This window comes from Colossoma macropomum, unplaced genomic scaffold (genome assembly GCF_904425465.1).
Source record: "Colossoma macropomum unplaced genomic scaffold, Colossoma_macropomum, whole genome shotgun sequence".
Classification (NCBI taxonomy): domain Eukaryota; kingdom Metazoa; phylum Chordata; class Actinopteri; order Characiformes; family Serrasalmidae; genus Colossoma; species Colossoma macropomum.
Genome location: NW_023494794.1, coordinates 15,392,085 through 15,419,665, shown reverse-complemented (window position 1 = coordinate 15,419,665; position 27,581 = coordinate 15,392,085). Strand labels below are relative to the sequence as shown.

General features: G+C 45.1%; 1 protein-coding gene across 1 annotated transcript in view; it reads left to right on the top strand.

Annotated features, from left to right (window-relative positions):
* The window catches only part of LOC118814644 (teneurin-1-like), a 173,897-nt gene extending 147,555 nt beyond the window's left edge, over nucleotides 1-26,342 (top strand). Inside the window, 10 exon segments of the mRNA XM_036580344.1 lie at nucleotides 3,074-3,225; nucleotides 9,953-10,319; nucleotides 11,542-12,052; nucleotides 13,411-13,583; nucleotides 14,673-14,929; nucleotides 16,362-16,652; nucleotides 16,943-17,333; nucleotides 17,496-18,716; nucleotides 22,044-22,186; nucleotides 25,050-26,342. Coding sequence (XP_036436237.1) covers nucleotides 3,074-3,225; nucleotides 9,953-10,319; nucleotides 11,542-12,052; nucleotides 13,411-13,583; nucleotides 14,673-14,929; nucleotides 16,362-16,652; nucleotides 16,943-17,333; nucleotides 17,496-18,716; nucleotides 22,044-22,186; nucleotides 25,050-25,823 — 4,280 coding nt within the window. The 3' untranslated portion in view covers nucleotides 25,824-26,342.
* The last annotated feature ends 1,239 nt before the right edge of the window (nucleotides 26,343-27,581 follow it).

The window sequence follows — 27,581 nt, the reverse complement described above, 5'->3', positions numbered from 1 at the left end:
CTGTGTGTGTGTGTGTGTGTGTGTGTGTGTGTGTGTGTGTGTGTGTGTGTGTGTTATTGGCACATCTGAGCTGCTGCTCTTCCTCAGGAGGAGACCCCTCAGATCACTCAGGAGGAACATCTGTGCAGGACCTGACGTCTCGCTGAACCTCCTTCATCTTTATGACCTCAGAAACTGCAGAGATGTGAATGTTTTCCTCCCTCTGAGTGACTTTGAGCACACAGACGTGTACTAAGTTAGTCTGGTGGTCCTGCGACTTCAAACTGGAGGGGCATAACTCCAAACGGGTGGGCATAACTCAGACTGCGTCTCCGTTGGCTGTTAAGAAGTCTGGTGGGTTCTGTGTGGCGCTGGTTCCTGCTGTGATTTTGTAGAACAGACATATCCTGGTCTCACACGGACATGCAGAGTGGATGAGACTGGGCGATGGTCCCATGACGTGGGCGATGGTCCCATGCAGGGAGTGACCAGTTCTTGCCAAAAAGTCCTGTCTTGTAGGCGTCTCGTTGGCCTCCCTGATCAGCGTTTTCATCATCCTGTCATTCTCAGTTATTTTTCCTGATAAACATCGCTTTGATTTTGTTGGTTGTAGAGTCACATTAAATATGAGAAGATCTAACACCACTTATTCACACCAAGGAACCTCAGTTTTGCCACATTATCTAGATCAACATGTACAGATACACTGACCAGCCACTTACTGTATCTTCACTCACCATTGTAGCTCCACTGACCTTATAGGAGCACTTTGGTCAGGCTCTGGTCGAGCTCAAGTTGGGCTTTGGTCGGGCTTGGATCGGGCTCTGGTCAGGGTGAGGTTGGCTTTGATCTGGCTCTGATCTGGCTCAGGTCAGGCTCTGGTTGGGCTTTGGTCTGGCTCGGGTCGGGATCTGGACTGGTTTGGGTCAGGCTCTGGTGGGGCTCTGGTGGGGCTCTGGTGGGCTATGGTCGGGCTTTGGTCGGGTTCTGGTCAAGCTCAGGTCGGGCTCTGGTCTGGCTTGGGTCGGGCTCTGGTCTGGCTCAGTTCGGGCTCGGTTCGGGCTCTGGTCTGGCTCGGGTCGGGCTCTGGTCAGGCTCTGGTCGGGCTCGGTTCGGGCTCTGGTTGGGTTCTGTTTAGGCTTGGGTCGGGTTGGGTCGGGACTCGGATCGGGCTTGGTTCGGGCTTTGGTCTGGCTCAGGTCGGGCTCTGGTCGGGTTCTGGTCTGGCTCGGTTTGGGCTCTGGTCGGGTTCTGTTTAGGCTCAGGTCGGGCTTTGGTCGGGCTCTGGTCAACCTCAGGTCAGGCTCTGGTCGGGCTCGGATCGGGCTCTGGTCAGGGTGAGGTTGGCTCTGGTCTGGCTCTGATCTGGCTCAGGTCAGGCTCTGGTTGGGCTTTGGTCTGGCTCGGGTCGAGATCTGGACTGGTTTGGGTCAGGCTCTGGTGGGGCTCTGGTGGGGCTCTGCTGGGCTATGGTCGGGCTTTGGTCGGGCTCTGGTCAGTCCATGGTCTGGCTCGGGTCGGGCTCTGGTCAAGCTCAGGTCGGGCTCTGGTCTGGCTCGGGTCGGGCTCTGGTCAGGCTCTGGTCGGGCTCGGTTCGGGCTCTGGTCGGGTTCTGTTTAGGCTCAGGTCGGGCTCTGGTCAACCTCAGGTCAGGCTCTGGTCGGGCTCGGATCGGGCTCTGGTCAGGGTGAGGTTGGCTCTGGTCTGGCTCTGATCTGGCTCAGGTCAGGCTCAGTTTGGATTTTTTACTGCTCTGACTGCTGAATGGCAAATATTCAGCGTCATGAGGAAAACTGCACAGAAGTGTTTTTGAATTTTAAAAACAATGTGTTCCTCTTCACACCCTGCAGCTTAATCTTTTCTTGGCAGCAAAAGATTCATCTCTAAACACCTCCAAGCAAAAAAAATCAAAGTTTCATGATGATGGAGGCAAAACGGTATAAAGTATGAAAGTGTTTTTTTTTTTAAATCACAGAGGCTGGAAGTGCTGAAGAGCTCGGCCTGCAGTCTCACTCCTCCAGAGTTTTCATCTGAGCTTTTAGTTTTTGTCCTTTAAAAACGTGACAAGGTGTTTCTGAAAGGTTTCCCATTTACAGCTGTTCTTCAGGGAGCGCATGGCATATGGTGTGTGTGCGTGAGTGTCTGTGTGGGTGGGTTTGTTTGACGCCTCCTCAGATCAGCTTCAGAGTCCTTATTTGCTGCTTTAATACAAGCACACACCAGTTAACCCTTAGGAGTCTGAATGTAGTACTGTTTCATTCCTCTTCCATGTAAATGTCATTACTGGAGCTGTCAAAGTTACCATATTTAAGTTAAAGTTACCAGCTTTTAAACGTCTTTTAAAGTGAAACCTTTAGCCCCCTCAGCAGGCCACGCTGGACAGACACTTGCAGGAAATCTATGGATAAATCAATCAGTTTATATCACAATACCTACATTTAGAGTCGGTCATTCATTCAGCCTAATGAGAAACTGTAGAACAGACTGAGTTTATATCACAAGGCTGATATATATATTCATTCAGCTCATTAGGCTGAATGAATAACCGACTCTAAATGTAGGTATTGTGATATAAACTGAGTCTGTTCTACAGTTTCTCATTAGGCTGAATGAATAACCGACTCTAAATGTAGGTATTGTGATATAAACTGAGTCTGTTCTACAGTTTCTCATTAGGCTGAATGAATAACCGACTCTAAATGTAGGTATTGTGACATAAACTGAGTCTGTTCTACAGTTTCTCATTAGGCTGAATGAATAACCGACTCTAAATGTAGGTATTGTGACATAAACTGAGTCTGTTCTACAGTTTCTCATTAGGCTGAATGACATTTTTAATGCCTTTCTGTAAAGCTTGTCTGACCACATAACACAGCTATGAAAAATCATAGTTGCTATACATGCATAGAGCAGTCAATACAAAATCACACCATGCCTTTCCTGTTTAGTTATTGTGATGATCTGATTTTTACTTGTTTACATTGTCAGAACGTTTCGGTTTTGGCTTTAAACTCAGCCGGAGGTTCCCACTGATTACTGTATGCGAACTGTAACTGTATGTAACTGTATGTTCTGCTGTGTTTGTGTTCTGTAGGTATCGCTGTCGATAAATACGGCTCGGTTTACTTCGTGGACGGAACCACGATCCGCAAGATTGAGAAGGGCATCATCACCACGGTGATGGGATCAAACGGACTCACCTCCACCCAGCCGATCAGCTGTGACACACACATGGACATCAGCCAGGTGAGTGATGTCATCATATGAGACCGCACAACGTTGACCAGCCCTAACTGTTGTGTGCAAAAGTTTGTGCACCCCCGGTCACATGACACTTTTTGTTGATGTTTCGAGTGAAAACAAGGGAACACGTCTTCTACAAAGAGCGCCCTTAAATGTAGTATTTTGCTGCACATTTTAGTGCACAGTTTCTGTTTATTTGCCGAGTTTAACGTACTGGAAAAACTATGACATAAAACATATAATGCACTGTAACTTTTGCACAGGCCACGTTTTCCCAATGTTAAATTCAGCAAATAAACAGTAACTGTGCCCTGAAACGTGCAGAAGTGTGTTCTCTGTAGAGGACGTGTTAACTTGTTTACACTTCCAGACTTTTGCGTATGACTGTTGGTAATATTTTGAGAAAATGTGCGACCAGTGCAGCCAATTAAGAGGGTGTGGAAGCTGCCAGTGCAATGCCAGCATTTTCTTTAGCAGCTGTAAGACAAGCTAACAGCACCCGTTTCTGCTGTAGAGAAATATCATTAAAACCTTCATTAAGAATGAAGCACCTTGGAGATCCTGGACTCCTAAAACTAACAACATCTCTCAGAGTTGAGGACACGTTTCCCCAAAATATTTCAATTTAAAGACTCCCAAAATGTGATCCAGCAGACCCGAATGTACATAGACACTCTTATCCAGAGCGACTTACAATGTGATCAGATTACACAGGCAGGCGAAGGTAGTGTTAGGAGTCTTATTGGTGTAGTGTGGGATGCTCGCCTATGCAGGGGATTGAATCCCAGTCTACAGCAGAAGGCAGACGTGCTACCCACTACAGCAGGGGTGCCCAGTCCTGGACCTGGAGATCTGCCACCCTGCACAGCTTAATCCCACCTCTAATCAAACTCACCTGATCCAGTTAATGAAGGCCTTCAGGAGCATCTGAATATGAGGGCCAGGCGTGTTGATAGATGGTAGATCTCCAGGACTAGGATTGAGCACCCATGCACTACACTACACCGATCAGGCATAACATTATGACCACCTCCTTGTTTCTACGCTCATCGTCCATTTTATCAGCTCCACTTACTATATAGGTGCACTTTGTAGTTCTACAGTTACAGACTGTAGTCCATCTGTTTCTCTGCATACTTTGTTAGCCCCCTTTTACCCTGTTCTTCAGTGGTCAGGACCCCCATGGACCATCACAGAGCAGGTGGTGGATCATTCTCAGCACTGCAGTAACACTGATGTGGTGGTGGTGTGTTAGTGTGTGTTGTGCTGGTGCGAGTGGATCAGGCACAGCAGTGCTGCTGGAGTTTTTAAACACTGTGTCCACTCACTGTCCACTCTATTAGACACTCCTACCTTGTTGGTCCACCTTGTAGGTTTAAAGTCAGAGACGATAGCTCATCTGCTGCTGCACAGTTTGTGTTGGTCATCCTCTAGTCCTTCATCAGTGGCCACAGGACGCTGCCCACAGGACGCTGTTGGCTGGATATCTTTGGTTGGTGGACTATTCTCAGTCCAGCAGTGACACTGAGGTGTTCAAAAACTCCAGCAGCACTGCTGAGTCTGATCCACTCAGACCAGCGCAACACACACAAACACACCACCACCACGTCAGTGTTACTGCAGTGCTGAGAATGATCCACCACTCAAGTAGTACCTGCTCTGTGAGGGTCCATGGGGGTCCTGACCACTGAAGAACAGGGTAAAAGGGGGCTAACAAAGTATCAGAGAAACAGATGGACTACAGTCTGTAACTGTAGAACTACAAAGTGCACCTATATAGTAAGTGGAGCTGATAAAATGGACAGTGAGCACAGAAACAAGGAGGTCTCAGGTCATAATGCAAAAATGACTGGAAGTTAGTGTAGAGCAGCTAAGTTGACTCTAACCCAGAGAGAAAGTTCCTCTGATTCTCGTCTATGGATTTTTGAGAAAAAGGTAATAAATAATATTCAGTAAAATGTACACATAATGTTTCCTTCACTTTTACTGTTAAAACATTGAGTAATACTGTGGCCTTTAAAGCTGCAGTAGAGTAAACTCCCTGCTGTGTCTGCTGTGTGAGTTACTGAATAAAATGCAGTATTCTCTGTACAGATAAAGTGTCCTGGTGGTTTAGCTGAATTATCAAAACGTAGCTGTAACAATGTTGTTTTAAGTGTGGAAAGGACTTTGGATATTGCATGCAGCCTGGAGTTTCTCCAGCAGGGAGCGCTATTAGCACGCAAGTTGCCACGAATCTGCATCAGAAGAAGCTCTCGAATGCATGTCTTTACAGTACATAATGAGAGATGAAGTGGTTCTCAAAAGATGTTGAGCTACTGAGAATCATTTAATATATGAGTTTTATTAAAGATTTTTTATTCAAACAGTTGGTATTAAAAAAGCATACAGACTAAAATAGAATAGAAATTAGGTCAAAACTGCTGCAGAGTGGGGGGCGACATTATTGATGATCGTAATTTTTTAAAACTAGAAAATATCATGCTAATGTTGTATAGATATTGAGATTAAAGATATTAGATACTAATAAACAGACACACGTTCAGCTCCGTCTCCTCATTATTCACCACCATCACTGTAATATTTCATCATCAACATTAACACACGAAGGTGATCAGAGGGGCGGTGGAGATCGAGTCTGCATCTTTAAAACGCAGAGTTAGAAAAGAAAATCATCTCACAGTGAAAGCAGCGTTTTACAGTAGGAATAAATGGAGCTCATTATGCTGGTAGTGAACTATGCTGCTGACTCAGCTGCCTAAAAACCATAGAAACGGACCTTAAACAGAAGTGAGGACCCTGTTGGGGTTCATCCTAAAGTTAGGACAGGATTTAGGAGGTTTAGTCTCGTTAGGATGTTTGTGTGATGCTGTTTTCTTATCTGGAGTTCATGATGAGATACTGAAGTCGTCATGGCGACAGGTCAGATTTCAGAGTTTAGATGTTTCTGTAATACAACTGGTGGGGAAAATCCTGAACTATAAATGGAGTATATATGTAAACACACACGCACACACACACACACACACACGCACACACACACACTCTCACACACACACACACACGCATACACACACACACACACACACACGCGCACACACACACACACACGCGCATACACACACACACGCACACACACACACACACACACACACACGCACACACACACACGCACACACACACACTCTCACACACACACACACGCATACACACACACACGCGCACACACACACGCACACACACACACACACACACACACACGCACCCTTGCACACATGCACACCACGATTAGAGATACTTGGAGTTGCTCCTACAAAACTTCATAAAATGCTGATTCTTCATCTTTCACTTCATAGCCTGCAGCATCTCCTCTCTCTCTCTCTCTCTCTCTCTCTCTCTCTTCTCTCTCTCTCTCTCTCTGTCTCTCTCTCTCTCTCTCTCTCTCTCGTGCTGTAATGTTGCTGCGTACTGTGATTTCGATATGTTTTGCAATATCTTTTGAAAACAGATGAGTAAATATATTTTTAGACTGAAGTAATTTCCTTTATTATTATTATATGATCAAAAACAAACAGTGACTGTGATTGATCAGTTCACAGGTATCAACACAGTGAAAAGGACTGTGATTGGTTAGATATCAATTATATACTGCAGCACTCAGTAATATCAGCACTACAAACAGCCTTTACACTTTTCATTCTGAATACTAACCAGGTCTCAGGAGACACACACACACACACACACACACACACACACACACACACACATACAAACACACACGTATACACACACACGCATACACACACACACACACACACACACACACACACACACACATACAAACACACACGTATACACACACACACACACACACACATACAAACACACACGTATACACACACATGCATACACACACACACACTTTTCATTCTGAATCCTGTCCAGGTCTCAGGAGACACATGCTCACACAACCACACACACACACACACACACACACACACATTTCACTGTCAAAGTCTCAGGAGACACACAAACACACCCACACTTTTTTATTCTGGACAGTGTCCAAGCCTCAGGAGACACACACACATTTACTCCTGTGTCCAGGACTGTAGTATCCTGCAGTTGCCAGTCAGTGATTTCGCTCTGTGATGAGCAGCAACAGGATCTTCATTTGTAAACTTTAGAAAGTTAAATGTTTTGTTAGTGTTTGGCAAGTTTAACAAAAGAGAGTCAAGAGAGTCTGATACTTTTAATATGAGAGTCAAGAGAGTCTGATACTTTTACTATGAGAGTCAAGAGAGTCTGACACTTTTGATACGAGAGTCAAGAGAGTCTGATACTTTTACTATGAGAGTCAAGAGAGTCTGATACTTTTAATATGAGAGTCAAGAGAGTCTGATACTTTTACTATGAGAGTCAAGAGAGTCTGATACTTTTAATATGAGAGTCAAGAGAGTCTGATACTTTTACTATGAGAGTCAAGAGAGTCTGATACTTTTGATACGAGAGTCAAGAGAGTCTGATACTTTTGATACGAGAGTCAAGAGAGTCTGATACTTTTGATACGAGAGTCAAGAGAGTCTGATACTTTTAATATGAGAGTCAAGAGAGTCTGACACTTACTACGAGAGTCAAGAGAGTCTGATACTTTTACTATGAGAGTCAAGAGAGTCTGATACTTTTACTACGAGAGTCAAGAGAGTCTGATACTTTTACTATGAGTCAAGAGAGTCTGATACTTTTACTACGAGAGTCAAGAGAGTCTGATACTTTTACTATGAGAGTCAAGAGAGTCTGATACTTTTAATACGAGAGTCAAGAGAGTCTGATACTTTTACTACGAGAGTCAAGAGAGTCTGATACTTTTACACGATCAGAGTCGAACTTTTACGAGTCAGAGAGTCTGACACTTTTACTATGAGAGTCAAGAGAGTCTGATACTTTTAATACAGGAGTCAAGAGAGTCTGATACTTTTGATACGAGAGTCAAGAGAGTCTGATACTTTTGATCCGAGAGTCGAGAGAGTCTGATACTTTTAATACAGGAGTCAAGAGAGTCTGATACTTTTGATACGAGAGTCAAGAGAGTCTGATACTTTTAATACGAGAGTCAAGAGAGTCTGACACTTTTGATACGAGAGTCAAGAGAGTCTGACACTTTTGATATGAGAGTCAAGAGAGTCTGACACTTTTGATATGAGAGTCAAGAGAGTCTGATACTTTTAATACGAGAGTCAAGAGAGTCTGATACTTTTAATACAGAGTCAAGAGAGTCTGATACTTTTGATACGAGAGTCAAGAGAGTCTGATACTTTTAATACGAGAGTCAAGAGAGTCTGATACTTTTAATACAGGAGTCAAGAGAGTCTGATACTTTTAATACGAGAGTCAAGAGAGTCTGACACTTTTATTACGAGAGTCAAGAGAGTCTGACACTTTTAATACGAGAGTCAAGAGAGTCTGACACTTTTAATACGAGAGTCAAGAGAGTCTGATACTTTTACTATGAGAGTCAAGAGAGTCTGATACTTTTACTACGAGAGTCAAGAGAGTCTGATACTTTTAATACGAGAGTCAAGAGAGTGATACTTTTGATGCAAGAGTCGAGAGAGTCTGATACTTTTAATACATAAGTCAAGAGAGTCTGATACTTTTACTACGAGAGTCAAGAGAGTCTGATACTTTTAATACGAGAGTCAAGAGAGTGATACTTTTGATGCAAGAGTCAAGAGAGTCTGATACTTTTAATACGAGAGTCAAGAGAGTCTGATACTTTTAATACTAGAGTTAATGAGAGTGTGGTACTTTTAATACGAGAGTCAAGAGAGTCTGATATGTTTGATATGAGAGTCGAGAGAGTCTGATACGTTTGATACGAGAGTCTAGAGAGCCTGATACGTTTAATCAGTCGAGAGTCTGATATGTTTGATAGGAGACTCAAGAGAGTCTGATATGTTTGATACGAGAGTCGAGAGAGTCTGATATGTTTCATACTAGAGTTTGTTACGAGAATCAAGAGTCTGTTATTTTGATACGAGTCTCAGGAGAGTCTGATCTCTTTGATCCAAGAGTCGAGAGAGTCTATGTTTTATACAAGAGTCTAGAGAACCTGATACGTTTGATCAGAGAGTCAACAGTCTGGCACGTTTGAGGCGAGAGTCAAGAGAGTCTGATAGGTTTAATACGAGAGTCGAGAGAGTCTGATAGGTTTGATATGAGAGCCTACATGCAGCTGATGTAGTGATCTACATCGTTCATTACAGATTACAGTGCATTAGTAGGAGATTGTAGTGCCTTTAAAGTCACTCTGGAATTCAGTTTTACAGTTTGGACACAGAGAAAATGGCCAAAACACCTAATTCTGCCCTAAAATGTAAATAGGGATCCATTTTGTTCAGTCAGTGTCTGAAGAGGAGCTGCATTTTTAAAATTACTCTCTCTCTCTCTCTCTCTCTCTCTCTCTCCTCTCTCTCTCTCTCGCGCTCTCTCGCTCTCTCTCTCTCTTGTTTAGGCTGAGAGTGTCATTTTAGGTGTCATATTTTGGCAGAATGAAATTGCCTCTTGAAAGTGAATCTGTGCATTAATATTCGTTTTTCATGCACACACTCTGAGTAGTTGGCACTCTTTGAAGATGTTCATGCTGAAGAAGCCTTTTCACTGAACTTGAAGTAATAAAAATGTTTTCAGGTTTTGAAATGACACCAGCAGTGTATGTGTGTCCCTTCAGGTGCGTCTCGAATGGCCCACTGACCTGGCTATAAGTCCACTGGATAACTCCCTGTATGTGCTGGACAATAACCTGGTGCTGCAGGTCAGCGATGTTGGCCTGGTCCGTGTTGTTGCCGGGAGACCGATCCACTGCCCACTTCCTGTCACTGAGCCGCCAGCCACGGGCCCGGCGTCCACACAGTCAGCACTGGAGGGAGCCAAGGCCATCGCCGTCAGCCACCAGGGGGTGCTGTACATTGCTCAGACTGACGACAGAAAGCTCAGCCGCATCCTGGAGGTCAACACCAATGGGGAAATGTCCGTCATCGCTGGGACAGTTAGCGAGTGTGACTGTAAAATTGATCCAGACTGTGACTGTTTCTCTGGTGAGTTTACACTTGTAGTGCTAATGTAGGGAGTGATCTGTAGGTAAAGCATGGCTAGTTTAACATCTGTAGTGTTTATAACACTGTGTGGTAGTAAGCTCAACATCTGGAAGGTATTTGTAGTACATTTAAATTTATGTCAGTGCAGCTGGTTTAAAGGGTTTTAGTGAAAAGGGCAGCTTTAGTACATTTTACACAAATGTTATGATTTTTAACCTTTTGGGGCAAATGAGTTTTATGTCTGGACAAATGCAGTGAGTTTTACACATTAAGAGAACATGAAGTAAGTCTTACACCTCTGGGGGCGAACGTAGTGAGTTTTACACCTGTAGGGCAAATATAGTGAATTTTACACCTGTGGGGCAAATAAAGTGAATTTTACACATGTAGGGTGAACATAGTGAGTTTTACACCTGTAGGCTGAATGTAGTGAATTTTACACCTGTAGGGTGAATGTAGTGAATTTTACACCTGTAGGGGGAACATAGTGAGTTTTACACCTGTAGGCTGAATGTAGTGAATTTTACACCTGTAGGTGAATTATAGTGAATTTTACACCTGTAGGGTGAACATAGTGAGTTTTACACCTGTAGGGGGAACATAGTGAGTTTTACACCTGTAGGGTGAACATAGTGAGTTTTACACCTGTAGGGGGAACATAGTGAGTTTTACACCTGTAGGCTGAATGTAGTGAATTTTACACCTGTAGGGTGAATTATAGTGAATTTTACACCTGTAGGGTGAACATAGTGAGTTTTACACCTGTAGGGCGAATGTAATGAGTTTTACACCTGTAGGGTGAATGTAATGAATTTTACACCTGTAGGGTGAACATAGTGAGTTTTACACCTGTAGGGCAAATGTAATGAATTTTACACCTGTAGGGCAAATGTAATGAATTTTACACCTGTAGGGGGAACATAGTGAGTTTTACACCTGTAGGGCAAATGTAATGAATTTTACACCTGTAGGGCAAATGTAATGAATTTTACACCTGTAGGGGGAACATAGTGAGTTTTACACCTGTAGGGCAAATGTAATGAATTTTACACCTGTAGGGCGAATGTAGTGAATTTTACACCTGTAGGGCGAATGTAGTGAATTTTACATTCTCTTTTTCATTCTCTCTCCCTCTCTCTCCCTCTCTCTCCCTCTCTCTCTCTCTCTCTCCTCTCTCTCTCTCTCCCTCTCCCTCTCTCTCTCTTTCTCTCTCTCTCTGCAGGTGATGGAGGCTACGCTCGGGACGCTAAGCTAAAATCCCCCTCTGCTCTGGCTGTGTCTCCGAATGGGACACTCTACATCGCTGATTTGGGTAACGTCCGTGTGCGCTCCTTGGTTGCCAGGCAACCGCGGCTGACCTCTGACCTCCTGTATGAGGTCATGTCCGTGGCGCAGCAGGAAGTTTACCTGTTCGCCCCGAATGGCACTCACCTGTACACACGCTGCCTCGTCACCGGGGACTACCTGTACAACTTCAGCTACGTGGGAGCGGGGCTGGTCGCCGCAGTGACGGCCAGCGAGGGGGGCGCGGTCCAGGTGAGGCGGGACTCTAACGGATCACCGCTGTGGCTGGTCACACCTGGCGGACAGGTGTACTGGCTGACCCTGAGCACCGCGGGGACGCTGAGGAGAGTCTCCGCCCTCGCGCACGACCTCGCCCAGATCAGTTACTACGGAAACACCGGCCTGCTGGCGACCATGAGCAACGAAAACGCCTGGACCACCGTCTACGAGTGAGAGACCCCTTCTGTTCATGCTTGTTCTTTTATATTATGATCTTTTTAATGTTTACATTTCCTTTTTTCTTGCTTTTTTGTTCTAATATTAATCATTTTTATCGCTCAGCACTGATTTCTTTGTTTCTTTATTATGGTGTTTTATTTTGTTTGTATTTTTTCTGACTGGATCACTTTACATATTAAGAGTTATGTATATTGTTTTGTTGAGGTTTTTTGTTTTTATTTCTTTCTTCGACATTATTTTCACCATTATTACTAGGAATTACATTTTTTATTTGCTTTTATTGTTTGTTTTTGTTTCACTCCTCCACATTATTGTCTCTGTCAGTCTTTAAAAACGCTTTTATTGTTGTTTTTTTGTTTTGTTTTTTGCTGTTTTCCGTGTTTTTTTACTGTTAGCAGTAAAAATCATGAGTCTGATGCTGATTCTGATTCTCTGTTGTTCTCTCTTTCATTCTCTGTCCTCTTGTCCTTTATCTCCACTCTCTCTCTCTCTCTCTCTCTCTCTCTCTCTCTCTCTCTCCCTCTCTCTCTCTTGCTTTCACTCTCTCTCTCTCTCTCTCTCTCTCTCTCTCTCCACAATGTTGCCAAAGCACATAAACATTAAAGTTGAACAAACTCTTCAGAACTAATAGCAGCTGTTAATTATAGTGGTAATGATAATAATCAGAGTGAAATAAAAAGAAATAAATAACCAAATTTAATAAAATAAGACATCATGTATTAAATAATTTAAAAAGCTAATGGACAGTATATATCTAACCTATATACAGTGAGATGATCGGTAAGGGTCAGTGGGGTCACACTCCTGCGGTGCATTATGGAGCGTTTATAGCGAAAGCTCATCACTTCAGATAGACGTGCAGTAAATGATCTGTAAGACCACAGTGCCATCTAGTGGTGGAGAGCAGAACATGCCTGATAAAATCACTGAAAGTTCGGCCTCTCAATGAAGAGAACACCCCCACAGGACCCTCAAAGAGCAGGTACTGTTTGGGTGGTGGGTCATTCTCAGCACTGCAATGACACTGATGTGGTGGTGGTGTGTTAGTGTGTGTTGCGCTGGTCTGAGTGGATCAGACACAGCAGTGCTGCTGGAGTTTTTAAACACTGTGTCCACTCACTGTCCACTCTATTAGACACTCCTACCTTGTTGGTCCACCTTGTAGATGTAAAGTCAGAGACGATAGCTCATCTGCTGCTGCACAGTTTGTGTTGGTCATCCTCTAGTCCTTCACCAGTGGTCACAGGACACTGCCCACAGGACGCTGTTGGCTGGGTGTTTTTGGCTCTCAGTCCAGCAGCGACACTGAGGTGATTAAAAACTCCACATTTGTGTTTTTTCCATCCAGGTATAACTCTGACGGTCACCTGATCAATGTGACCTTGCCGACGGGAGAGGTCAGCAGTTTCCATGGTGACATGGGCAAGTCTGTCAGGGTGGAGGCGTCAACTTCAAACCGAGAAAACTTCATTACCATCACCAACCACTCAGAGGACAACACCGTTTACACACTCAGACAAGGTGTGTGTGTGGGGTGGGGGGGGTGTGTGTTAAATATTTGTAAATAAATACTTAACAGGACAGAGACGAGTGTTGTAGTATTGATACTCTGTGAAAATGCAGTTATGATTTGATATCTTGTTTATGTGAATTACATGTGAAATGCAGACGTACCTGGTTAATGTAAAGTACAATGCAGATCACAGTCAGTACTATTTAGTTACATCTGTAACCTTTATTATTATTATTATTATTATTATTTATTATTAAAATTAATACAATGAAAAAGTATAATAACAAATATAAATAAATGCATTTTAAAAATATATTTAAAAAGTCTTAATGACTTACATGCTTTTATTAAATAGGGTTTTGCTGGATGGTAGCCGTGGTACCCCAGGTGGTTGCTAGGGTGTTGCTTTGGTACCCCAGGTGGTTGCTAGAGTGTTGCTTTTGTACCCCAGGTGCTTGCTAGGGTATTGCAGTGGTAGCCCAGGTGGTTGCTAGGGTGTTGCTTTGGTACCCCAGGTGGTTGCTAGAATGTTGCTTTGTTACCCCAGGTGCTCGCTAGAGTATTGTTGTGGTAGCCCAGGTGGTTGCTAGGGTGTTGCTTTGGTACCCCAGGTGGTTGCTAGAATGTTGCTTTGTTACCCCAGGTGCTCGCTAGGGTGTTGCTGTGGTAGCCCAGGAGGTCGCTAGCATGTTGTTTTTTTTCCATAACTTACTGACTTACATGTTTTTGTTAAATAATATCAATGAAAGAAAACAAAATAACAAACAACAGAGTGATTTCCTTTTTTTCGGTGCAGGTGGTTGCTGTAGTGTTGCTAGATGGTAGCTGTGATACCCCAGGTAGCCATGGTAACCCAGGCTATTGTTGTGGTATCCCAGATGGTTGCTAGGTTTTGCTGTGGTACCCCAGGTGGTTGCTAGGGTGTTGCTAGATGGTAGCTGTGGTACCCCAGGTGGTTGCTAGGGTATTGCTGTGGTACCCAAGGTGGTTGCTAGGGTGTTGTTTTGTGCGATCACTAATTAGAACAATAGAAAATACTGAAAATAAGAAACAATGTAACTTGAGCTCTACCCCCCTACCCCTCGCTCTCTTTGTAGCTCACTCTGTCAGTGTGTATCGTGTCAGCGGTGATGGATCTCTGTGGGTGACCTATGCCAGTGGGATGGACGTCACTTTGAGCACTGAGCCTCATCTGTTGCCAGGGCTGTTGCCAGGTGTGTCACCAGGGGCAGTCCATCCTACCATGGGCAGATGCAACATCACGTTGCCGGGGGAACAGAGCCACAGCATCATCGAGTGGAAACAGAGGCGAGAACAGGCCAGAAACTACAGCACATACGAGCGCAGACTGAGGGTAAGACGCACTTTACACTGCAGGATGATGACTGACACGATCACAACCGTCTCTATAAACGCTTCTTACTCCGGTACGCGAAGGAAAGCCTTCTCAGAGCAAACCTACAGTGACCTCAGCATGCCTGTAATGTTAGTATTAGTGTTAGCTTTAGCATTGGCTTATCGGAAGGGGCAGCGTTTTAGCTCACACCTCTGTCTTAGATATGAAAACCTACAGCTCTGATTCCCAGCAGTCGTCCTTGCTTATTCCACCTGTACACGATCTCAGGTACTTGTGTGTGTGACACCATATGACATACTATTATCTATTAAACTGGACAATGGTGCAGATAAAATTCATGCTACTGCTACAGCTTAGCATAGTTTATAGCTATGCCTTGTTCTTTTGTCCATTTAGTCCATTTAGTTGTTGTCCAGTTTGCGTGATCCAAATTGGTCGGTATAAGCATCCATTACTTGTTAGCCACATTAGCATGCTAGCTCCAGCGCAGAAACACAATAGCAGACATGTCTTGGTTGATCGACGAAGGAAGGACACTAGATGTGTCCTAATTCAGGGCCTGCATCCTTCGAAGGACGCAGTCTATGAAGACGTGTCCTTTGAAGACTGCGTAGACCCGCGAGACGGTCTGCTCTACTCTCTGTGTGCTTTCCTTTCTTTGCCGAGTTGAACAGCTGGCCATCCTGCACGTCTGATGCTGTTGACTCTTCTGCCTTGATCGGGTGCCACTGCTCGCCAGCCTTCTGGACCGGCTTGACCACCATTGAGCTTCATGCTGTACAACGCTGTGTAATCCTCACCCTCATGAACTGACGATGCTTCTGCTGCTGCTGCCGCTGCATAATCTAAAACTAATCTAATTAACCATTTGTTCCGCCTGTTTTTCCCACTCTGTACTGTAATACTTTATACTAACAATGTTTACTATCCGGTGTCGACCAGAGGAGGATGGGTTCCCCTTCTGAGTCTTGTTTCCTCTCAAGGTTTCTTCCTCCTGCTGTTAGGGAGTTTTTCCTTGCCATTGTCCCCACTGGTGACGCTCATGGGGTCTTGGACCTGGAATTTTCTTTTTCTGTAATGCTGATTTTCTTTTCTTTTTCTGTAATGTTGATTTTTCTGTAAAGCTGCTTTGTGACAACGCCTGTTGTAAAAAGCGCTATATAAATAAACTTTGCTTGCCTACTTGCTCTACGGCACATTTCTCGGCCAGATATGAAGGAGCCTTCCAAATGGGACAGCCTAGTCGCACCGCTGTGCTGGAATTGGTCTTCAAATGCAGCCTCTGAAGGATGCGGCCTCTGAATCAGGACACAGCTAATGTGTTAATGTGTTGATTTTTTGCCAAACTGTCAGATTCCACAGCAACACAAGCCCTGCAGTAACTGCAATGTCTTAATATCTGCATTTCATCTCTCTTTCTGTCTCTCAGGCCCACAACAGGAACGTTCTCTCTATAGACTATAACCAGGCATCCCGTGTGGGGAAGATTTACGATGACCACCGTAAGTTTACCCTGCGCCTGCAGTATGATGACCGTGGCCGGCCGGTGCTTTGGGCACCGAGTAAGTTCAGTGATGTTCGGGTCAGTTACACCAGCGATGGCCTGCTGGCTTCCATCCAGAGAGGAAACTGGAGTGAACGCAGAGATTACGACAACGGCAGGCTAATCACCCAAACATGGGCTAACGGCAAAACCTGGAGCTACAGCTTTCAGGAGAAGGTACGGAGAGTGTGTGTGGACATAAAATATGTGTCCAGATTCAATGAGGCCCCCAGACAGGTTGCTGTGAGACCCCCATCAAAATGGAAAGAAAAACATAGCCCAAATGAATTTGTCAAGTATATTTTTGCAATGTATGAAAATGGCATGAAAGTGTGTATTGTCCAGCCAAAGCACTACTTACTTTCTTTTCTCCTAAAAAAATGGACAGATAAATGGGGATATATAGTCAGTCTGCACTTAATGAATTTGAAACTCCATCACTCTTTCTCTTTATCTCTCTCTTTCAGTCAATCCAGCTGTTGCTGCACAGTCAGAGGCGCTACACATTTGAATATGACCAGACGGATTACCTCATGTCCATCACGCTGCCCAGCATGGTCAAACACGGCCTGCAGACCGCGCTGTCCATCGGTTACTACCGTAACACCTACACGCCACCGGACGCCCCAGGCCACGCGCTGGTGCAGGATTACTCCCCTGATGGACGGCTGCTGCAAACACTGTACTTGGGCTCTGGTAGACGGGTGATCTACAAGTACAGCAGGACGTCCAGGCTCAGTGAGATCCTCTTCGACTCCACACTTGTCAGCTTCACTTATGACGAGTCGTCTGGTGCTGTCAAGACCGTCCACCTCATGCAAGAGGGGTTTGTGTGTACAATACGCTATAGGCAGACCGGTGAGCACACGTTCTCTTCACAGATCAATGTTAGAGATGGACAGTGGCATTTTTCTTGTATTTATTTTTTTCCACAAGGTCTGCAGCCAAGGCAGAGCTGAGATCTGTTACAGAATCCCCAAGACCACAAACATTTAATCTTTTTTATTATTTCTTTCTCAGGTCCTTTGGTGGGCAGGCAGATCTACCGTTTCAGCGAGGAGGGTTTAGTCAACGCCCGCTTTGACTACAGCTACAACAACTTCCGGGTCACCAGCATGCAAGCCATGATTAATGAGACGCCGCTCCCCATCGACCTTTACCGGTATGTGGATGTGTCGGGCCGGATCGAACAGTTCGGCAAGTTCAGCGTCATCAGCTACGACCTCAATCAGGTCATCACCACACATGCCATGAAGCACAGCAAAATCTTCAACCCCAACGGTCAGGTGGTGGAGGTGCAGTACGAGATCCTCAAGTCCATCGCCTTCTGGATGACGCTGCAGTACGACAGCTTGGGCCGTGTCGCAAACTGCGACATCCGCATCGGTGTGGATGGGAACATCACACGCCGCTCGTACGAGTACGACGCAGACGGTCAGCTCCAGTCGGTTGCCGTTGATGATCGACCACAGTGGCGCTACAGCTATGACCTCAATGGCAACATCAATCTGCTAAGTCATGGCAACAGCGCAAGGCTCACACCACTACGCTACGACTTACGAGACCGAATTACGCGGCTGGGTGAGATCCAGTACCGGACAGATGACGACGGATTCCTGCGCGTCCGTGGCAACCTAGTCTTCGAATACACTTCCAATGGACTTCTGACAGGAGCGTTGGACCGAGACACTGGGAAACGGGTCTGGTATCGCTACGACGGCCTGGGAAGGCGCGTTTCTAGTCGAATTAGCGATGGCACACTTCTGCAGTTTTTCTATGCTGACTTGACCGAACCCACCAGAGTCACTCATTTGTACAACCACACAGCATCTGAAATCACCTCCCTCTACTACGACCTGCAGGGTCACCTGATTGCCATGGAGATGAGCAGCGGTCAGGAGTTTTATATAGCCTGTGACGCGGCAGGAACCCCACTAGCCATCTTCAGCAGCCGAGGCCAGGTAGTTAAGGAGCTTCGCTACACACCCTACGGAGACGTCTATAGGGACTCGAACCCATCCTTCCTGCTTCCGTTTGGCTTCCAGGGTGGACTCTATGACCCCCTGACCCGGCTGGTGCACCTCGGTCGCCGAGACTATGATGTGGTTGCCGGGAGGTGGACCACGCCCAATCATGACCTGTGGGCAGAGGTGAGCGCGGACCCCAAGCCGTTCAACCTGTATGCCTTCAGGAACAACTACCCTCTCGGTGGCCTGCAAGACGTCACTAAGTTTACAACAGGTGAGAAATGAGCGAGCTCGTCCCTTCACGCTTCCCCTGAGTGAGCCTGATGCTTTTAGGATGTCAGGAGTGGCAAAATGAATAGCCTAGCTATGTAGATCCCCATAACAGCAGACTAAAGGGCGTTACACATCGAATGCAACACAAAAAATGACACAAATATGTGAAATATTATGACGCCATTTTTCCACATCAAAACTATGCCCAGAGAACTTGAAGAGAGGATAATTACATAGTTTCTAAATGCTTTTTTAACATGAAAGAATACATTAATTTTCTGAACACAGCACATCATAAAACATTTTAACAGTGCTGTTATATTTTTAAGAGCTTTTAGACTCGAGTTATAGAAATGTAAAATGGTGCCTTATGTACGTCCATGATGTCAGTGAGCACGAACAGCCAATGAGCTGCTCCGCTCACCAACCAATCAGCACTCAGTAGCAGTAATGATAGCTTCCTGCTGCCCAAAACCCATTTGCTGTAGAAAAAGGAAACATACAGGTGAGTTTTCTTTGCTTTTTTAGTGAAATGCATCCTTCTACTTTCTAAAATTAAAGGAAAGTTCTGATTAGAACTGATTAGTGATTAGAAACTATATTAACTTTTCATTTTTAGCCGTTTAGCTTCCTTCACCCCCATTCATTAAGGACTCGCTCGCTCACTCACAGCAGAGGGCGCTCTCTGCTGTTTTCCAGGTATGTTTTTGATATAACGGGGGAAACAGGAAGAGGCCAGATTCCTCATAAACCGGTGGACTGTGACAGTGTGCAGGACGCTTTCACTTTGGAAAAGCGAAAGGAGAACAGAGAGTATCTCCACCTCATCTCAGGAGCTAGAACTTTGTGTTCTTTCACTCACAACTGAGTTTGAACTGATTTGCAGCTCCACACTAAATCAAACAGACTGAATGTCTAAGTGCAAATAAGATCTGATTCATTCCTCTCAGAAGAACAAACAGTGACACTAAAGCGTGAGGAGAAATGTTGAGTTCTTCCACATTTAACTTGATGTTTGTGGTCCAGTTTGAGCTGCTTTTGGAGAAAAGTAAACCTTTTAGCGTTTGTGAAAACGTTTGCTAGAACGCAACTGGTTCATCATCTTGGTTGTCACCATGCCAACACTAGAGATGACCGTAATCAGTCGGTAAGTTTTTGTCACTGGAGAAAGTTTGCAAAAATCAAACAGGGTTCGAAAAAATAAATACACATTTTCACATTTGGTGTGGAAGCTGTCATCAGTTATATACATGCTAAGGTTGATTTATTGTCATCCAAATAAATCACACACACAAGTTGCATTCAGTGTTGGAGGCCAGCATATAAGCAGTATTGTTTGTTAAGCTTACATATGTTTGTTGTCATAGATCAAGCAATCATCTTTTGTTTTATATTCTTATGATTTGATTTTTTGTGTCGATTGAAAGCAACATCTTTACGTTAGCTTTGGTACATTTTGATGACTGTCTCCTGGAACTGAAGGGGGACACTTCATTAAAAATGAACTGTATAAAATTTATGACGTCTGTCAAACGTCTCATTCTTGTTAAAGCAGGCAGTTGTTGGCCACATTGAGTGTTTTACAATCAATTGATCGTCTGATCATAATCAGGTTTCTGCAGTTATCTGATTACTAAGTTGTCATGTAAACGGCACATTCTGATTTCCTAAATCGGAATAAGGTCTAGTCAAATCTAATCAAGAAATCTGATAAAGAGACTGGCCATTGTTATGGTATCCCAGGTGGTTGCTAAGGCGTTTCTTGGCCATTGTTATGTTGTCCTAGGTGGTTGCTAAGATGCTGCTAGGCCATTGCTAATATAACCCAGGTAGTTGCTAAAATGTGCGTATATACATGTGTTAGTATGTAGGTGAGCCCTGTAAATAATGTCTATGAGAGTCAGTGTGAGAGATGCATCAGTTATGGCTGTTAGATTTGAAGTTGTGGGGAAAAAAAAAATGAATGAACACTGTACAAAACCTGTATGTGTAATTGGTTCCAAGAGCACAAACGTTCTATTCCTGTGCAAAGTTTCATGGTTCTAGCCACAACCCATATAAACAGTACGAAAAAATGTAGAATAATAAAACAAAGAACAAGCCAACTTAATTACACTTTCAGCAGAATTCGTTCTTGGATGGAAATTTCTGTTCTGGCTGAAGTGTCTTCTTACCTTCTTACCAGGCACAGTGGTCATCACAGACCATTTCATGATGGCATATCCCAGTGGTCTCCAACCTGGGTCCTGGAGAGCCACCATACTGCAGTGTTTAGCTCCAACCTGTGTCCAGTAAGCTGCCCCACCCCTTACTTAACTCTAATACAGCCAGTGTGGAGCTGGGAAGTGGTTGATTAGCTGGATCAGACTGTGCATAGAACTAGGAAGGTAGTTCTCCAGGACCAGGATTGGAGACCACTGGCATATCCATTATTGACATGTTGAATACTGATACTGTGTTTGAAATTAATTTGTGTAAATAAGCAACAAATAGAACCAACAGAACTGGAAGAACAGAATGCACATTTGAAAGGTGAGGAGGGCACATTCAGTGGTTCCTATGCCCGCGCTTGTTTCACAAGTGTGAGACGGATGCATCTGTTTTGGCTTCCTTCTGATAATATAGGGGAATAAGAGTGAAATGGCTGGAAATGGGCCAAAGGCTGAAAATGTTTATTAAAAACAGTAAAATGAAACATGTTGCTGGCATTTAGGACATTTCCGTTTGTTCGGGGACGTGTTTTGGTTCTTGGGAAGATAAAAGAAGTGAAACGAGGGAAGTAGCCCTTCAAGAAACTGACAAAGTAGAACTGAGACACGAAGACAGTTTTGGGGCTGAACTCACATCGATTATAAGCTCTGCATAGAAACTCACTTCACTTAGAGGGTTTTACTCACATGGTTTGTGGGTAACGATTTTCTCCATTGACCATGATTTAGCACCGGTGATTTCCCTTCTTGCACTTTTGCTTTCCAGCCAGATACAAATGTTTATATTTCTAACATTTAATGAGCTTTAAATCTGCAGGTCCAATTTGAGTGTTGATTGACCATTTGCACTGCAGTTTAGTCAGTGAATAGGCTTAATGTCTCAAAGAAACTAGCCGACAATGTTTACAAATCTATAATTCTTATAAGCACATATGTTAAATAAAACTTTTGTTTGTATGCATTCCTGCATGTGTAGTGTCTCTATAGATATTTATCTAATGTTTGTCTACAAAGATAGACCCACGGCTCAGGTTTGTAATATGTACTAGACATGAATATGTAAAATATTGCAGAATCTTTTATAAACACTGCACTCAAGGCTGTCTGTCTCTGTGCAGATATCAGCAGTTGGCTGCAGCTGTTTGGATTCCAGCTTCACAACGTGGTGCCAGGGTTCCCCAAGCTGCCAGTGGAGAACACAGAGCAAACATATGAGATGATGAACGTTCAGAGCCGCACACATAGCTGGGACCCCAGCAAGGTGAGCCAGCATACACACAAACAGCGAGCTTGACAGAGACTCGACACTCGCACCTCAGAGACTCGACACTCGCACCTCAGAGACTCGACACTCGCACCTCAGAGACTCGACACTCGCACCTCAGAGACTCGACAGTCGCACCAGAGACTCGACACTCGCACCTCAGAGACTCGACAGTCGCACCAGAGACTCGACACTCGCACCTCAGAGACTCGACAGTCGCACCAGAGACTTGACACTCGCACCAGAGACTCGACACTCGCACCTCAGAGACTCGACACTCGCACATCAGAGACTCGACACTCGCACCTCAGAGACTCGACACTCGCACCTCAGAGACTCGACAGTCGCACCAGAGACTTGACACTCGCACCTCAGAGACTCGACAGTCGCACCAGAGACTCGACACTCGCACCTCAGAGACTCGACACTCGCACCTCAGAGACTCGACAGTCGCACCTCAGAGACTCGACAGTCGCACCTCAGAGACTCGACAGTCGCACCAGAGACTCGACACTCGCACCTCAGAGACTCAACACTCGCACCTCAGAGACTCGACACTCGCACCTCAGAGACTCGACAGTCGCACCTCAGAGACTCGACAGTCGCACCAGAGACTCGACACTCGCACCTCAGAGACTCGACACTCGCACCTCAGAGACTCGACACTCGCACCGCAGAGACTCGACACTCGCACCTCAGAGACTCGACACTCGCACCTCAGAGACTCGACAGTCGCACCGCAGAGACTCGACACTCACACCTCAGAGACTTGACACTCAACTCAGACTTGCACCTCAGAGACTCGACACACACCTGGGAGACTCGACACACACCTCAGAGACTCGACACACACCTGAGAGACTCGACACACACCTCAGAGACTCAACACACACCTCAGAGACTCAACACACCACCTCAGAGACTCGACACTCGTGCCGCAGAGACTCGACACTCAACTCAGACTCGCACCTCAGAGACTCGACACACACCTGAGAGACTCGACACACACCTCAGAGACTCGACACACACCTCAGAGGCTCGACACTCGCACCTCAGAGGCTCGACACTCGCACCACAGAGGCTCGACACTCGCACCACAGAGGCTCGACACTCGCACCCCAGAGACTTGACACTCGCACCTCAGAGACTCAACACTCGCAACCCAGAGACTCAACGCTCAACTCAGACTCACACCTCAGAGGCTCGACACTCGCAACCCAGAGACTCAACGCTCAACTCAGACTCACACCTCAGAGACTCGACATTCACACCTCAGAGACTCGACACTCGCACCTCTAGAAACTTGAGACTCAGACTCGCACCCCAGAGATTGGAGACTCAACTTAGACTCGCACTCCAGAAACTTGAGACTCAACTCAGTCTTGCCCCCTAGAAACTCAAGAATCAGACTCGACACTTGCACCTCAGAGACTCAACACTCGCACCTCAGAGACTCAACACTCGCACCCCAGAGACTCGACAGTCGCACCTTACAGACTTGACACTCGCACCTCAGAGACTCAACACTCGCACCCCAGAGACTCAACACTCGCACCTCACAGACTCTACACTCGCACCCCAGAGACTTGACACTCACACCTCAGAGACTCGACACTCGCAACCCAGAGACTCGACACTCGTACCAAAGAGACTCTACCCTCGCACCTCAGAGACTCGACACTCGCAACCCAGAGACTCAACGCTCAACTCAGACTCGCACCTCAGAGACTCGACATTCACACCTCAGAGACTTGACACTCACACTCCAGAGACTCGACACTCACACCCCAGAGACTCGACACTCACACCCCAGAGACTCGACACTCGCAACCCAGAGACTCGACACTCACACCCCAGAGTCTCAACACTCAAGTCAGACTCAGTCCCAGAAACTCGACACTCACACCCCAGAGACTCAACACTCAAGTCAGACTCACTCCAGAGACTCGACACTCGCACCTCAGAGACTCGACACTCGCACCTCTAGAAACTTGAGACTCAGACTTGCATTCCAGAGACTGAATGCTCAACTCAGGCTTGTCTCATCTTACGACAGTAGCTATATGCATAGGTCAGTTTATTTGAATTCACCTTTAACCCTCTGGGTTCTGAGGTTGTTTCTTATGATTTTTTCTTATATTCTTAAATGCACCTTTAAAGGCACTTGCATACGACATGATACCCACATATGATACATCAAAATATCCAGAACAATCTCAGCTCTCTATATAATGAGGCCCTTTTGGCCTGGAACACTGTGTAAAGAGAGAATTTTTTAGAAATTCTTAATATCTTATATATCTTAATATCTCTTGTGACGACACAGCTTTTCTCTTGGGGACAGATTGTTTCGAAGCTTGAAATATGTTTACTGAATAAAGAATGAAGGGTTTCTGGTGTGATGGTCAGTCCTTAGTGATTTCCTGAGCGTCCATTGGTCAGTTTCACACAGAAGGTAGACAGACACCTGAATCCACCAGTTCCACACGGTGAGAGGCAGATAACATGTATCTCAGCCCCTCTTCGTAGGCTCATAACTCCGGATGTGAGTGACGTAGGATCTCGTGATAAAACGGAACTGAAAGGGAGACTTTACAGATTCAGGAAATGATCGAACTGTATGAACTGAATTATCACAAAGATTTTAATATAAACACAGAGAAATATAATTTGGTGAGCCGGTACATTCGTCAATCTCAGAGGGTTAACTGCAGAATTTTTTTTGATTACATAACACATTGAACAGTCTGAAAAACTAGAAATTAAAAATATCTCATCACATCCCCCCCCATCTCTCTCTCTCTCTCTCTCTCTCTCTCTCTCTCTCGCTCTCTCTCTCTCTTTCTCTCTCACTGCCCAGATTGTTCTCGGCATCCAGTGTGAGCTTCAGAAACTCCTGCAGAACTTTATCTCTCTGGACCGTCTCCCTATGACCCCGGCCAACAGCAGGCCGGGAGGCCGTCGGGGGCGGAGCCCACGGTTCTCCGCCCTCTCCTCCATCTTTGGCAAAGGCGTGAAGTTTGCTGTCCGCGCTGACGGCACAGTCAGCGCTGAGATCATCGGGGTGGCCAGCGAGGACAGCCGACGCATTGCTGCAGTGATGAACGGCGCCACCTACCTGCGAGGCTTGCGCTTCACAGTGGATGGCCGAGACACGCATTATTTCACCAAGGACAGCCCACTGGAGGCAGACCTTGGCGTGGTCTGGGGTGGAAGTGGAGCCACTGGTGGAGGGGCGAGGGTCTTGGAGAATGGTGTCAATGTTTCGGTCTCCCAGATGAGCGCCGTGGTTGCCGGAGAAACTAGGAGATTCGCAGATTTGGTCCTGCAGCAGGGAGCGCTGTGCTTTAACATCCGCTATGGGGCAACGCTGGATGAGGAACGAACACGAGTGCTGGAGGGGGCCCGGCTCAGGGCGGTGCAAGGGGCGTGGCTGTTGGAACAGAGGCGTGTTAGAGATGGAGAGGGTGGGGCAAGGGTGTGGGGCAATAAGGAAAGAGAGGAACTTCTGTCAGCAGGGCATGTTTCCGGTTACGAAGGGTTTTACGTTTTGCCGGTTGAACAGCATCCTGAGCTAGCGGACAGTCCGTTTAACATACAGCTGATTAGACAGACAGATGTTGGCCGAAGGTAACGGCGGCACCAACACACACACACACACACACACACACACACACACACACACACACACACACACACACACAGCACTATAGCAGGGATACCTCATTCAGATCCTGAGGTGCTTTAGTTCAACACAGTTTGGTCATTTTCCTGTTCTAGCACACCTGATTCAATTCAGCAGTTGGGCTGCAACAATTAGCATTGTTTACTTTAAAAATTACTCTATAATGTTCATATGATCCACAGAGTCATTCTGACAGACTGTAATACACTACAGGAAGTGTAGGGGGCGATATGGCTTCTACTGTTTCATTTAAAAAGCCTCTATAATGTTCATATGATCCACGCAGTCACTCTGACAGACTGTAATACACTACAGGAAGTGTAGGGGGCGATATGGCTTCTATTGTTTCATTTAAAAATGTTTAATATTGTTCAAATGATCCACACAGTCATTCTTACAGATTAATCTGTAGGGGGTGATTTTTCTATTATTTTATTTCAAGAAATTTGAGTGGTGGCAACAAAGGATGTATAACTAAAGGGGACATGACAGGGAAATAATCGTTAGTTGCAGCCCTAATCATGATTAGTCGATTCCCTGGCTAAGCAGGCATATTGGAGCAGAGAAAATACACCAAACTGTGCTGGACTTTGGCCTCTGGGACCAGAGTTGATGACCCCTGCGCTATAGTATCTCAGCTTTTTTCTATGACGTTGACAAGACAAATCAAGAAAGACTTGTTTGTCTTTGAAATGTGACGGACGATGGTATTGTATTATTTCATTTTTAAGGAAGTGCACTACTCGCAAGTTTACGTTTATTCTTTTTTTAATATAAGTTTCTGTGTTAACGTTTGTCATTGAAATACTGTTGTGGCTTAGACATTCTTACACACAGAGAGCCTCCTGTTCCCTATCAAAGGCCTCTCATTTTTATATGTGGAGAGAAGACGAGAAAATCCCCCCTTGTGAATAAACTGTACATTCAGCCAGACTTGAGTTTTGCTGTTCAAGATAAAATTCAAGGAATTTGGATGGGATAAAAGATTCAAGATAACTGGATGGCAATTCAACATTATTGGACAGAAAGGTCAAAACTCCAAACCCAAAGCTATGAAAACAAATCACCTTTCAGGATTTCTTTCTCAGACCTTTTTGGGATTAAACATTCCCAACGAAATCTTTTCACAGACTCTTTGGGATTTTTTACAGTATACACTTCTGAAATGGCCTTCCGGAATAATTGGTTCAAATGGCCTCCTGGAATAATAAGCTCAAAATGGGCTTTCTGAAATCATTGGTTAAAGCAACCCACCAGAATTCCCCCACTCACTTAGCCTTCCAGAATCATTGGTTCAGTTTGCCTTCCGGAATGATTCTTAAAAAACGGACTTCCGTAATCATTGGTTCAAATGGCCTTCCGGAATCATTGGTTCAAATGAACTTCTGTAATAATTGGCTCAATATGGACTTTTTAAAACCATTGGTTCAAACGGCCTACCAGAATTCCCTCACTCAGTTAGCCTTCCGGAATCACTGGTTCAATTTGCCTTCCGGAATAATTCTGAAAAAATGGACTTCCGGAATCATTGGTTCAAAAGGTCAATTAAATGACCTTCCAGAATTATTGGTTCAAATAGCCTTCCTGGATCACTTCTCCAAATGACCTTCTGGAATCATTGTTTCAAGATAGGACTTCCGGAATCACTGGTTCAAATGGACTTCTGAAATCGTTGGGACTTTTTAGACCTGTCCGCTCAAACGACCT